At 47.6% G+C, this 14,366-nt stretch overlaps 1 protein-coding gene and 1 pseudogene across 2 annotated transcripts in view; one reads left to right on the plus strand and one right to left on the minus strand.

The window, feature by feature from the left end:
• LOC147117347 (uncharacterized) overlaps window positions 1-953 on the minus strand; it is a 44,713-nt pseudogene extending 43,760 nt beyond the window's left edge.
• Window positions 1-14,366, plus strand: part of gabbr2 (gamma-aminobutyric acid (GABA) B receptor, 2) — a 1,824,974-nt gene that overhangs the window by 1,148,085 nt on the left and 662,523 nt on the right. For both annotated transcript variants that reach the window (XM_085988269.1, XM_085988271.1), the window contains exon 4: window positions 12,604-12,705. In XM_085988269.1, coding sequence (XP_085844395.1) covers window positions 12,604-12,705 — 102 coding nt within the window. The remainder of the gene's footprint in view (window positions 1-12,603; window positions 12,706-14,366) is intronic.

The raw sequence follows: 14,366 nt of genomic DNA on the forward strand, positions 1-14,366 counted from the left end.
GATGGGTATGCACAACGGAATGGTTGCTGAGGTGCCATCCTAGGGAGTGGTCGTGGCTTCATGGTGCACAAACCTGCTGCCCTCTCTCAGGAAGACAGCATGCGTCCTCCCACCCCCTGCCACTCTGCCAGTGCCCTTGTCAGTCAGATAGCTCAGATTGCTGACGCCCAAGCTGACATAGTGCAGCCCGCAGCGAGGCCTTCTAGGTCCAGGGCTGCTCGAGGTCGTCCTCCAAGGCCATCTGCAGTCTCCTCCACTGAATGTCAGCAGCCTTCCACCAGCCATGCTGCAGCCACTGGGGTAGCACTGCGTAGGAGCACTAGAACAGGCAAAGGCTCATGGAAGACAGGCACTAAGAGGATGCATATGGGTGATTAGTTGACTTTTGTATGCAATATGGCATGCTTTGATTTATAAATTTGGTTTGGAATGTTTATTTTGTGGTGGCTTTTATTTTTGCATTGTGGCCACTGTGATGGTCAGTGACAGAGGGAAGGTAAGGTGTGGGACTGTGGTGAATGGGGAATTGGGGTTGCTGTTATTGGTATTGCACTTGTTCACGGACAAACCGGGCGGAAAGGAGCTCTCTAGGTTACCTCCTCCCTTCCTCTTCCTCCTCCTGCTCCTAATCATGCTCCCATTCCTCAGCTGCTCACCGTATAGCTGATGGCAAGAACTGCCCCCTCATAATGGCGAGGTTGTGCAGCATGCAGCAGACCACGACAAATCTTGACACCCGTTCTGCCGAGTACTGCAGGACTCCTCCAGAGTGGTCCAGTCAGCGGAAGCATTGTTTCAGCATGCCAATGGTCAGCTCTATCACATTTTGTGTGGCAGCATGGCTTTCATTGTATGCATGCTGCGCATGTGTGCATAGGTCACATACCGGACTCATCAGCCATATCGTGAGCAGATAGCTCTTGTTGCCCAGAAGCCACCCTTTGGTTTGCCATGGTGGCTCAAATGCAGCAGGTACAGCGGACTGCTGCAAAATGAAAGCATCATGACTGCTGCCAGGATACCGGGCATGATGCGCTGCCTATGGTCACACACCAGCTGCACGTTGAGGGAGTGGAATCTCTTTCGGTTCCGGTATAGGGAAGAGTTGACATGCAGAGCCCGCAAAGTGATGTGCGTGCAGTCAATAGCACTTTGCACCATGGGGAAGTCTGCAGTCCGAGCGTGTGCTCGCTCCGCCTGCTGCTCTCTGGCAAGAGAGAATGAAATGTAGTCAGCTCTCTTTGAATAGATAGCCCCAGTGAGCTCCCTTACACAACAATGGATGGCAAACTGCGAGATGTTGCAAATATCCCCAGACCCAGCCTGGAAGGAGTCAGACACACAAAAATTCATCACCATGCTCACCTTCACAGCCATTGGCATTGCAGTCCTCGCCCTACTCTAAGCTTGCAGTTGTGGCTGCAGCAGATGGCAGATTTCAGTGAGGACGTCCTTACTGAAGCACAAACGTCTGACACATTGGCCCCGATTTTCTGGCCGCCGTCGGGCGGATTTTCAAGCGGCCGGGGGCCGAAAATCGGCGAAAAAGCGGGTTGGGACCCCCCCCGCCTGATTCCCCGCCCCGTCCGACTTTCGGACTGCCGTTTCCGCGCGCCCCGCTTCAGTCCCGGCCGCCGCTGGCGGGACTGGTCGTCGGAGCACTAACAAGCAATTATCTGCTTGTTGAAGTGGATTTTCCCGTGCCGTTGCGACTTTGGGGCTTTCCCCACCTGAAACCCGCCTGCGGGGAACCCCGCTGCTGAGAGCTGGCGTGAAAACAGTTGGCTTGCTTGCTTGCAGCAGCAGGTCGCTGAGGGCTGAAGAGATTTAAATAGGCAGCATTTGCAGGCTGCAGGACCTTGTTGATCAAGGCTTGGGGGAGCTTTTTGAAGCCTTAGGAGCAGCTGCAGAAAGTTGGAGCCTCACACACTTCTCCAGTGTGAGCTCCTGGGAAGCCCCCTCACCACCCTAACTCAGCGCCCCCTCAACGGAGGCATCTGCCAGAAGCATGGGAGGCCTTTGGGACGTTCCCTTCCTGGTGTATTGATTTCTTTGTGGGTTCAATGACGAGACATTTATGAAAGAGAATGACTTTTAATCTAAAGCTTGTTCAACTCTTTTATACAGCTTTTACAGGAGACACGATGCTTGTGATGCATCTAGAATGAAACCGAAACTAAACCAAACTGCTTGTCTCTCACATGACCTCTGCTGGTCAGGCATAAGTAATCAATTCATACAAACATGCTGATAAGGCATCATAATCAAACAGGCAAATACCATCTCTATTTGCTGATATCATTACACCTGGCATTAGAGGATCTCCAACAGCAGAGGCGGCAGGAGCAGAACCAGGAACAGCAGGATGAGCACCAGGAGCACCAGGCTGCTGCTCACTCACCTGAAGCTGCACAGGCCAGAAGGGGCCAGCGCTTGGAAGTGGCTTGAGAGCACCTTGCTGCGCTTTAGGGGGCCAGTGGGACCCGTTTCTGCACTGGCAGTCCTACTCAGAAGGACTTCCATGAAGATCTGATTTCTCTGTTCAACAGATGGCCATCGCTCCTCAAGAGATGTCATTCTCTTATGAGCACTCACCATGTTTTCCGTACCCTGGCGAGTTATCTCCTGCATGGAGGTTGCCAACCTTTCCATGGTGATGCGTTTATGCGCCAATGACTCCACAAAGGCTCTGCTCATGGTCGCTATAGACTCCTCCATTTGCTCAGCACTCGCAGCGACCCTGGAGACAAAGGCCTAGAAATTCAGTGGGCCTTGCGCCCACTTAGCGCCTAAAGAGGTCTTCTGCGCCGGCAGGGTTGGTAGCGCGGAAATTGAGTGCAGCGTTAATGGCGGCGGTAGCCGTTAGCGCTGCGCCGGCACTGATGACGTCATCGGTGTGCGCGGTGCCCCGGTAACGCCCTGAAACCGCGCCGATCCCCATATTTAGTTGCGGCCGCCTCCGCCGAAGCGGCCGCAAACAGCGACCAGAAAACGGGGCCGTCCTGCAGCCTTAGTGGGGCGCTTTAAAGCGGAAGGTGCGGCCGGCTGCTTTTGCGGCGGCCGCCTGCCCGCACCTCCTTCCCCGGCCTCCTCCACCACCCCCCCCGCGGCATTGCCGGCTGCTTTCCGCGAGCCCAGCACTTCTCCGTTGTGCCGGGCTTTTTTGCCGGCACTCGCGATCGGGGCTCCGGAGGGAGGAAGGCCTGCAGTACCGCAGCCTGCCGCTCCGCTGCGGGTGGCGCTGCGGCAACTAGCACGCCGATATTCAGTTGCAGCGCCCCAAGCGGAGGCGGGCACACCCTGGTATAGCGCCCGCTTCCGAATTGGGGCGCAGAAGACGAATATCTGGCGAGCGCTAATGCCTCCCCGCCCAGCGCTAACTTTTGGGCGCGAGCGAGCTGGCTGCCCCAAAGTGAATTTCTAGGCCAAAACCTGCCAGAGACTCCTGCATCTGTGCATGGAGATCCATCACCTCTTCTCTTGCGGATGGACCCAGAGGCAGAGGGTCGTCATGCAACACAGCTGAGCTGAGCTGGCAGAGTCCTGCGCCCTCCGACGAGGACTCTCCACTGCTGTCCCTGTCTCCAGAATCTGCTGAGGCTCACTTGTGAGCAGTGAAACACCAGGTGACAACACTACTCTATGTCCCGAAGGTCCCCCCGAGGTGTGAGTGTCTGCGCTGGTGCTGGGTGCGCTTACTTCTGCTGATGCTGTGCCCTCAGAGTTTGGAGCTTCCTATGAGGAGTCTGGCTGCACAGCCTCTTCCTCCTCCACAGTGAGGACGGGGGCTCTGGATGGTACTGTGGGGTGTAAAGGAAGGAGATAGAGATGTAATGCCAAGGTTCTTCTGGTGACTCCCAGCGAGTTGGCATCTGCTGACACCTGCATCCATGCAGCATTGGTCTCAGTGGGAGGCCTCTTCCTCCCTGACCTAGGGAAGAGGACCACCCTGTGGGCCCTAACCCCATCCAATAATGCCTGCAGTGAAGCCTCGTCGAATTTGAAGGCAGCTCGGCTTCTGCCACTGGCAGCAGCTGGTGCAGGCTCCTCTGCCATTGTGCAAGAGTGGTTGAGAAGCCTGCAGAGGTGGAGAAGCTTGCTGGACACTTTGAAAGCACCACGAATGATGACATCATAGTGTGGGGATTTCTGACTCGAATTGGACAATTAGCAAGGCTTCCCACATGCTGGGAATTAATTGGCCACTTGAGGGAAAATTGCGTGGAGCTGGCTGACACTTTTTTATGTGTGTCAGAAACCCCACATTTGGGGAAATCCGACCATTCCCCACACAGGCCGAAAATCGGGGCCATTGTTCCTCGCTGAGGTTCAGGTAGGAGAATTGCTCCCTGAAACCCTGGGCGGATATCACTTCCTGCTGCGAGCCCGTCTCAATCTCCTCCTCCTCCCTCTTCCAGCAAATGGTCCTGCTTTGTGTGGCCTCTGTTCATTCCCCCAAACATGCTGTATTCCAAGGGGAATGCCTTCTAGTGCACCCATGTCTGGGAGCAACTGGTTTGTGCAGAAACCTTAAAGTCAGCACAAAACCTTCAGCTCCTGCGCCACACCATTCCCTGTAGACTTTTGCAACTTGAAACAACTTTAGAAAGCACCAAACACTTGTAGAATCATAGCAACAGCTAGAAGAAATCAACCAACAACTAACCTGTAAGTAGTTGATGATCCCTTTAAATAGTGTTGGTGGGGGGTCCTTCCTGCTGCTGAATGTGTGTTCAGCTGTGCGAGCCTAAGAGAGGGCATTGGCTGGAGCATTGAACTCGTCTGTTTTTTTAATTCTTGTTATTATTCTTTGTAACAGTATAGATACAACTAAGTGGCTTGCTAGGCCACTTCAGAGGGCAGTTAAGAGCAACTACGTTGGTGTGGGACTTGAGTCACACACAAGTCAGGCCGGGTAAGGATGGCAGGTTTCCTTGCCTAAAGGACATTAGTGAACCAGTTGGGGTTCTACAACAACCCAACAGCTTCATGGTCACTTTTATTGAAATCACCTTTTTATTTCCAGATTTTAAAAGAACTGAATTCAAATTCTCATCCACTAAAACACAAATATAAAATTTGGGCATGAACTGCCTATAATTTTCCAACCATTTTGTTTGGAAAATTGTGTGCACCATGCATCCGATATGTACTCTCAGCAAATGAGGCTCCCACTGCGGCAAGGTTAAAAAATTACTTCTTGCATCCCTACTAAATACACTGGATTTTGAAATTGCATAATAATGTTGTAACTTTCTAAATCTAAATTTTACCTCACACTTACTAGAACCGACTTATTTAATAACACCATCAATATATATGAGCCAAACCTTGTGTGTCGCACAATTTGAAACACAGGCCATGTAAACACTAAATTAAAGTAAATGAAAGGCATTAGAATCCTATATTGCCAAAACAAGTTACAAATAAATTGTACTGACAACAGACAAGCCTAGTAAATGCTGAGCCGAACAATTGCTGTTGCAGTGCTAATCCCATCTCACTTCTGATGTCATTGTGTATAAGTTACCGATCTTGTGAAAACACCCTCTGTTATCAGTCTCTACCCATATAAAGTTATCTAAGTTCTCCTTTAATATTTATGATTGAGTTGAGCAAATTTGTGAGTCAAAATGTAAACAAAATTCAACATTAAACCTTGTGTTGCTACAACGTATATGTGTTATTCCTTTTATTAAGTGACTATTTAGCTGAAGCTTCACCTCTGTAGAGAGTGGCTAATCAATGGGACTGGAAGAAATATCCAAATGTCCTTCATATTGCCTCTACAAGTAGGCCTAACTTTTTATAATATTGATCAGATGCCATGGAATTTGTGTCATAAAATAAATTGGGTAAATTACCCTACATTGGGGCAACCCAGTGCAGTGTAATTTACCCAATTTATAAGGCATATTCCATGGCATCCAAGCAGTAGACAATCATACATGCATAGTTATTTGAAAATAGCTATTCTGGACTTCATTTGAAAGAGAGTAATAAGCAATCTGATTTTTAGAAATTTATGAAATATAGTGGCATGTTCTATTGGGGAGGTTAATGCTGAGCTCCAATGAATTATACTACTATAAAATATTCAGTATTTATCATGTACTATTACAAGTTTAAGGTCTTGCTCTAGATATTCTCTTGGGTACAGCTATGCTATTCATTCCCATAGTGATCTGAGTGTCTTAACATTTGGGGGTGTTCCCATTCTGTTCAATGTCTAACTCTACAAAAGCTGAGCCCAGAGGTGTAACAATGGGAGTCCCATGTGATCTGAGTTGGGTATTTGCATTTTTCACACGTGTACCTCTTTGAAGGCAGACCACTGTTTACAGTGTATTGCTCTACAACCCTCCAAGAACTCTGCGTTACTCCAACTCTGCCCTCTTGTGCATCCTTCACTTCTTTCACTCTTTCACCCTGCCATTGGTAGCCGTGCCTTCAGTCAACTAGACCCTAAGCTCTGGAATTCCCTCCTCAAACTTCTTTGCCTCTCCACCTCTCCCTCCTCCTTTAAGACATTGCTTAAAACCTACCTCTTTGATCAAGCGTTTGGTGAGATGAGGCCGGATGCCACTTGTTAAGCTGCTTTATTTCACAGTGAGGGAAGATGTACAGCAAAAATTATGATCAGAGTCACCTCAGTACAAATTGTCTTAATGTAATCTTCTTAGGAAGTCCCTCGGAACCAAGGATGACTTGCTTCCACACTAAAAATGAGTTCTCAGGTGACTGATGAGTCCAATGCGGGACCTACAGTCTCATTCATAGGTGTAACATAAGAACATAAGAACATAAGAAATAGGAGCAGGAGTAGGCCAATCGGCCCCTTGAGCCTGCTCCGCCATTCAATAAGATCATGGCTAATCTGATCCTAACCGCCAATCTACTATCACAGAACCATCTCCTGAATCTAACAGAATTAGACACACGAAATCGGAGCAGGATCAGGCTACACGGCCCCTGGGCCCGCTCCGCTACTCACAGGGCCATGACCGATCCGAACCTAGACTCATGTCCAAATTCCTGCCCGCTCCCCATAACCCTTTATTCCCTTTACTTCTAGGAAACTGTCTATTTCTGTTTTAAATTTATGTAATGATGTAGCTTCTACAGCTTTTTGGGGCAGCATATTCCATGGACCTACCACCCTCTGAGTGAAGTAGTTCCTCCTCATCTCAGTTTTGAAAGAGCAGCCCCTTATTCTAAGACTATGCCCCCTAGTTCTAGTTTCACCCGTCATCGGGAACATCCTCCCCGCATCCACCCGATCCAACCCCTTCACAATCTTATATGTTTCAATAAGATCGCCTCTCATTCTTCTGAACTCCAATGAGTAGAGTCCCAATCTACTCAACCTCTCCTCATATGTCCATCCCCTCATCCCCGGGATTAACCGAGTGAACCTTCTTTGTACTGACTCGAGAGCAAGTATGTCTTTTCTTAAGTATGGACACCAAAACTGTATGCAGTATTCCAGGTGCGGTCTCACCAATACCTTGTACAACAGAAGCAATACCTCCCTATTTTTATATTCTATCCCCCTAGCAATGAAAGCCAACATTCCATTGGCCTTCTTAATCACTTGCTGCACCTGCATACTAACCTTTTGAGTTTCGTGCACCAGGACCCCCAGATCCCTTTGTACTTCAGTACTTTCCAGTTTCTTGCCATTAAGATAATAACTTGCTCTACGATTTTTCCTGCCAAAGTGCATAACCTCACACTTTCCAGTATTGTATTCCATCTGCCAAATCTCTGCCCACTTACTTAGCCTGTCTATGTCCCCTTGCAGGTTTTTGAAGGGGCGGGTGGGTGGGGTGCTTGGGTTGACGTGCGCTCCTTCTGCTGTTTGCGCTTGGCTTCCACTTGCTCCCGGCAAAGATACTTGAGGTGTTCGGTGCCTTCCCGGATGCTTCTCCTCCACTTCGTGCGGTCTTGGGCCAGGGATTCCCAGGTGTCGGTGGGGATGTTACACTTTTTCAAGGAGGCTTTGAGGGTGTCCTTGAAGCGTTTCTTCTGCCCACCTGAGGCTCTCTTGCTGTGTCGGAGCTCCGATTAGAGCGCTTGTTTTGGGAGTCTCATATCGGGCATGTGGACGATGTGGCCCATCCATCGGAGCTGATCGAGTGTGGTCAAAGCTTTGATGCTGGTGTAATAATACAAAATAATGAACATACTATGCTCCCCCACCCCCGCCTCCCACAACTACCTCCACTATCAATGGGTCATCTTACTTGCCAGAAACAAAATAACTCCTAATTAAACTCCTGTATGTTAAACTTCTGAGCCTGCCAAAGCTTGTTTTTGTGGCTTTCTGTTCAGAGCCTGATTGACTTTGCAACCTTTGCTGGATTTAACTTCCTGCCTGTGTCGTTGTCTCTATTTGTTTTATCCCTCTCTCTTTAAAACCAGAAAGAAACACAGACTTCCCAACTCAGTGGGTGGGGGTAATTGCTGAGAGAATGCAATGAATTGCTTATTATTTAGAATCTATGAAACAATATCAAAGTTTAGCTCATAAACATTTTAACCACTTATTGTCTCAATGTCCTTTTTAACTTTGTGAATACAGTTTGTTTAAAAACCCTGATATTAATAATATATATATTTAGATAAATACTTCAGTCATTACACTTCAAAGAAACAACTTGCATTTATATGGACCTTAATGTAGAAAAATATCTCAAGAGATGGTGGAGAGATAGAGTTGATTGTCGTCAGTGTTATTTGTAAGCTGATCCAATGTCTGCGGGTGATGTCATCAAGCCATAGTTTGTTGATGAAGAGGAGGGGCCAAGGGTAAAGAAAAGAAAGTTAATTCTTGACCTGCTGTTACACTCAAACATTTTGCAAAAGTTGCATATCAAACATCATCCCTGGGTACGCCCTGTCCCACCGGCAGGTCAGACCCACCAGGGGTGGCAGCACAGTGGTATACAGTCGGGAAGGACTAGTCATGGGAGGCTTCAACATTGACTCCGAACACCATGAAGTCTCATGGCTTCAGGTCAAGCATGGGCAAGGAAACCTCCTGTTGATTACCACCTACCGCCCTCCCTCAGCTGATGAATCAGTACCTCACCATGTTGAACACCACTTGGAAGAAGCACTGAGAGTAGCAAGGGCACAGAATGTACTCTGGGTGGGGGACTTCAATGTCCATCACCAAGAGTGGCTTAGTAGAACCACTACTGACCGAGCTGGCTGAGTCCTGAAGGACATAGCTGCCAGTCTGGGCCTGTGACAGGTGGTGAGAGAATCAACACTAGGGAAAAACCTCCTTGACCTCGTCCTCAACATTCTACCTGCTACGGATGCAACTGTCCATGACAGTATTGGTAGCAGTGACCACCGCACAGTCATTGTGGAGACAAAGTCCCGTTTTCACATTGAGGACACCCTCCATCGTGTTGTGTGGCACTACCACTGTGCTAAATGGGATAGATTCAGAACAGATCTAGCAGCTCAAAACTGGACATCCATGAGGTGTTGTGGGCCATCAGCAGCAGCAAAATTGTGTTCCACCACATGGCCTGGCATATCCCTCACTCCACCATTACCATCAAGCCAGGGGACCATCCCTGGTTCAATAAGGAGTGTAGAAGAGCATGCCAGGAGCAGCACCAGGCGTACATAAAAATGAGGTGCCAACCTGTGGAAGCTGCAACACAGGACTACATGCATGCTAAAAAGCGGAAGCAGCATGCTATAGACAGGGCTAAGCAATCCCACAATCAACAGATCAGATCAGATCAAAGCTCTGCAGTCCTGCCACATCCAGTCGTAAATGGTGGTGGACCATTAAACAACTAACTGGAGGAGGAGGCTGAGGTCCCCACCATCACAGAAGCCAGTCTTCAGCCAATTCGATTCACTCCACGTGATATCAAGAAACGGCTGAGTGCACTGGATACAGCAAAGGATATGGGCCCTGACAACATCCCGGTTATCGTGCTGAAGACTTGTGCTCAAGAACTAGCCGCACCTCTAGTCAAGCTGTTCCAATACAGCTAAAACACTGGCATCTATCTGACAATGTGGAAAACTGCCCAGGTATGTCCTGTCCACAAAAAGCAGGACGAATCCAATCCGACCAATTAGCGCCCCATCAGTCTACTCTCAATCATTAGCAATGTGATGGAAGGTGTCATTCAACAATGCTATCAAGTGGTACTTACTCACCAATAACTGAAGCCCAGTTTGTGTTCCGCCAAGACCAATCGGCTCCTGGCCTCATTACAGCCTTGGTCCAAACATGGACAAAGGAGCTGAATTCCAGAGGTGAGGTGAGAGTGACTGCCCTTGACATCAAGACGGATGACTGCACAGTGGTCAGTGCCATTCACAACTCCTCAGATAATGAAGCAGTCCATGCCCACAAGCAACAAGACCTGGACGACGTTCAGGCTAGGGCTGATAAGTGGCAGGTAACATTCGCACCACAGAAGTGCCAGGCAATGACTATCTCCAACAAGCAAGAGTCTAACCACCGCCCCTTGACATTCAATGGGATTACCATCACCGAATCCCCCACCATCAACATCCTGGGGGTCACCATTGACCAGAAACTTAACTGGACCAGCCACATAAATACTAGCAACAAGAGCAGGCCAGAGGCTAGGTATTCTGCAGCGAGTGTCTCACCTCCTGATTCCCCAAAGCCTTTCCACCATCTACAAGGCACAAGTAAGGAGTGTGATGGAATGCTTCCACTTGCCTGGATGAGTGCAGCTACAACAACACTCAAGAAACTCGACACCATCCAGGACAAAGCAGCCCGCTTGATTGGCACCCCATCCACCACCTTAAACATTCACTCCCTCCATCACCGGCGTACTGTGGCTGCAGTGTGTACCATCTACAAGATGCACTGCAGCAACTCGCCAAGGCTTCTTCGGCAGCACCTCCCAAACCCGCGACCTCTTCCACCTAGAAGGACAAGGGCAGCAGGCACATGGGAACCCCACTACCTCCAAGTTCCCCTCCAAGTCACACACCATCCTGACTTGGAAATATATCGCCATTCCTTCCGTCGCTGGGTCAAAATCCTGGAACTCCCTCCCTAACAGCACTGTGGGAGTACTTTCACCACACAGACTGCAGCAGTTCAAGAAGGCGGCTCACCACCACCTTCTCAAGGGCAACTAGGGATGGGCAATAAATGCTGGCCTTGCCAGTGATGCCCACATCCTATAAACGAATATAAAAAAAAAATCATGGGCCTGTATTTGTGGTCAGAGGCTTCCCGCAGATGACTCCGACCAGCAAAAAATTAGCATAGAGGCCCACATATCCCAGGGGCGCACGCGGTTCACAAGCGCCCCTAGGATAATGTGGGCCAGCCCAACCAATGAATGAAAGGAATCCCCATTCATGCTTTTGGAGATTCTGTATGTATGGAATCCTCATAAGTACGAATGGGCATACCCCCAAAAATACATGTACACTTCAAGTAAATTTAAAAAAAAATCACATTTAAATTAATCAAAATGGCATTTAATGAAATATTTAAAACAAGAATTTAATTATTTGAAAACTAAAATTACATATTTTAAAGGGGCTAAAAATAAACTTACCTTATTTCACAGGTTTTTAAATGTATAAATTATTGGAAAAATGTTATTTTTCTGTTTTTTAAATGTCTTTCACTGGTAAAAGCAGGCTACTTTTATCAGGCGTAAGAATTTCACGGGCATTCGCTGGGCAAAAAGTTCAGCAAATAACCCAACTCTCCGCCCGCAGAGGCCCATCTCCTGGGGATGCAGAGGATCTTCTTGACAGATCACAAGTTCCGGGTTTTAGCACATGCACTTCGCATGCCTAAACCTGGAACTTGCGCTGCCCCTACGGGCACATGCGCCCCTCGTACGCACCCATAGGGGTTGCAAGTTATGGCTCAATGCCTTTAAGCTAGTTGAAAGAGTTATTGGGTAAATCTATCAATCAGTGTGGTACTGAGACACAATGAGCAGCAAGTTCATTCCCTGGTCTTTACTGGGTTAACTGTTCTCAGCCAGGGCAACAGCAGAGTGCACCGTGATTGGCTACAGCAGCCCTGATGTAGCAATGAAAAAGGTCCCTCAGGACTCCAGATCTTAACTGCTATCCATAACTTGTGTCAGAAAGTGCATGTGCTTGGGCCAGGTTCACCCATAATACTCTGCATAGTTGAACAGCCTGCTGATACTGTCAAGACTCATGTGAGGAATGGTGATATGCATGAGGTATTGGCATCTGTGGAAGTTTATCACAGCAAGAGAAAGTAAATCCTTAACATTTAAAAAAGTAATTCTGTCTTTATAGTCTTGAAAGGCGTTGTTCCATGATCACAGAATCTCCCTTGCAATGTAGCACGTAATGCCAGTTCAGATGATGAACACGTTGATAATTGAAGAGATATGGTTGCATTTTGTAAAAGATAGTTGTTTCAAAGCATTGCTGATCTGGTAAATCTTTTTCCTGGCTTTGACTTGGGAAAGGATACTGAAACATTAATCCAAGTGTGTGCACTGTATGAAAACCTAATAATAAGGATTCAGCAGTTCTTTGTAAATTTGATACCAACCTTCTTTCTCTCTTCTGTGATGACAGGTGAGGAATGATCTGACCAGTGAACTGGAGAAAGCAGACATTCAAATCGCAGACACTGAGAGCTTCTTTAATGATCCTTGTCTGAGCGTCAGAAAGCTTAGGGTAAGTAAAGGAAAATGTTAACAGTGACCAAAAGAGGAATTAAACTCTAAGTACAGATTTTTGTAGAACTTTAACCATCCTTTATTAATCTTTGATTGTACTGAGGAGCAGTAGGCAGAACATGATTTGTTTACCCGTGAAATGTTTATTCCAATTCAGCACCGGCAAATGTGAAGGAAGCTCCTCTCACTGATCATTTTTGAGATTTTATTAAAAACATGATCCTAATAAGCCTCAGCTGATTTGATTCCACTAACATATAACTACCTTCACATTGACACATGCAGTTGTTGGAAAGTGCATAAATGTAGATATTGGGCGAAGATAGGATTGGGCTCAGTCATGATGCCTCCCATCACCAAGAAATCCAACAACACTGTCCAAGCTCACCCTTCATGAATGGCCACTTTGATGAGGCAGCAGAAAGATGCTTGCACCTATGGACCCATACCCTAGCTGGAAAGGAGGGGAAGAAATTAGAAACTTGGTGAGAAACAGGAAAAACATTGGTCCTGAATTTCCTCGTTATCTTTAGCGCTCATGCCGTTATTGCGCTAAGAAGATTGAGTAAACTCATGTTTGGTGCATTATGATGCTTCTGTGCCGTTTGTGAGCTAGATGCCGGTTTTCTTGATCTTTTTGGCAGCTTTAATGAACCGCCTGCCCAAGCCCTGCAGAGTGGGGCTTGGGGCCTGGATTGTTAGAGAGAGTACGTTTGGGCTGGAATGTATTTCGACTGTGGGACGCACAGTCTTCCTGTCACAGTTGTTCAAGCTGCAGTCCTGATCGGTACTTGCACATCAGTGGTCTGCTGCAATATGATGGGAGCTTAGGACTGGGAGAGAGGTGTTGCTTCTGGAGAGGATGGAGCTGAACAGTGAGGCAGAAGAGTGCCAAAGGAAATGGGCCTGTCAGCACCAGGCATGAACAAGGAAGAACTCATGTTTCATTACGAGGCATCGGGTCTGTACTGGCATTGGGCAGGATAATCTGAGTGTGCTGCAATGTAGGGCTGGGAGAGCATAAGAGAGCTGGTGAGCATGGTGCAGGGACTGATGTACAGGGCCAGGGATAGTGGTGGCAACAGGGCAAAGGGGCATGTTAAGTGGCAGATGTGTAGCCTGGACCAAAGGGACTGGTTGCTCCTTAAAGCTACTGTGAAGGAGGGAATACAGCTGATGTCCTCATGGGGAGCGAAGGAGCAGAGCTGATGCTGGAGTGCTTAAAACAATCCCGATAGGAAGGAGCTGAACCATATTTGGGTGGCTGATTAATGGATAGGGATGCAGGGAATTATCATGGTTTAAAATGCAATAAAAATGTTATTCCAACTATCTGGTGTCATATGGTTAGCATGGACTAGTGGTAGAATCTGGTCCATGATACCATGTGGTTAATGTGAACCCATCAGCAGCATTGGAGACTCACTGCAACAAAATACATAACCATACAATAATACAAAGACAGACACAAGATTTTAAAATAAATAGAACCATCATGGTAACCATTTTGTGTAAGTTATTCACCAAAACATTTTTTGTCTTTCTGTTTCTTTCTGCCTTTCCCCTTGAAGAGTATAAATTCTAGAGCAAAGGCTTATGCTTAGACATGACTTGGCAGCATGTATTTATGAATGCATTAGGCACCTGTCAAGGACACAT

Source organism: Somniosus microcephalus, chromosome 5 (assembly GCF_052327205.1).
Source record: "Somniosus microcephalus isolate GS21.2 chromosome 5, FLI_Smic_1.0, whole genome shotgun sequence".
NCBI classification, from domain to species: Eukaryota; Metazoa; Chordata; class Chondrichthyes; order Squaliformes; family Somniosidae; genus Somniosus; species Somniosus microcephalus.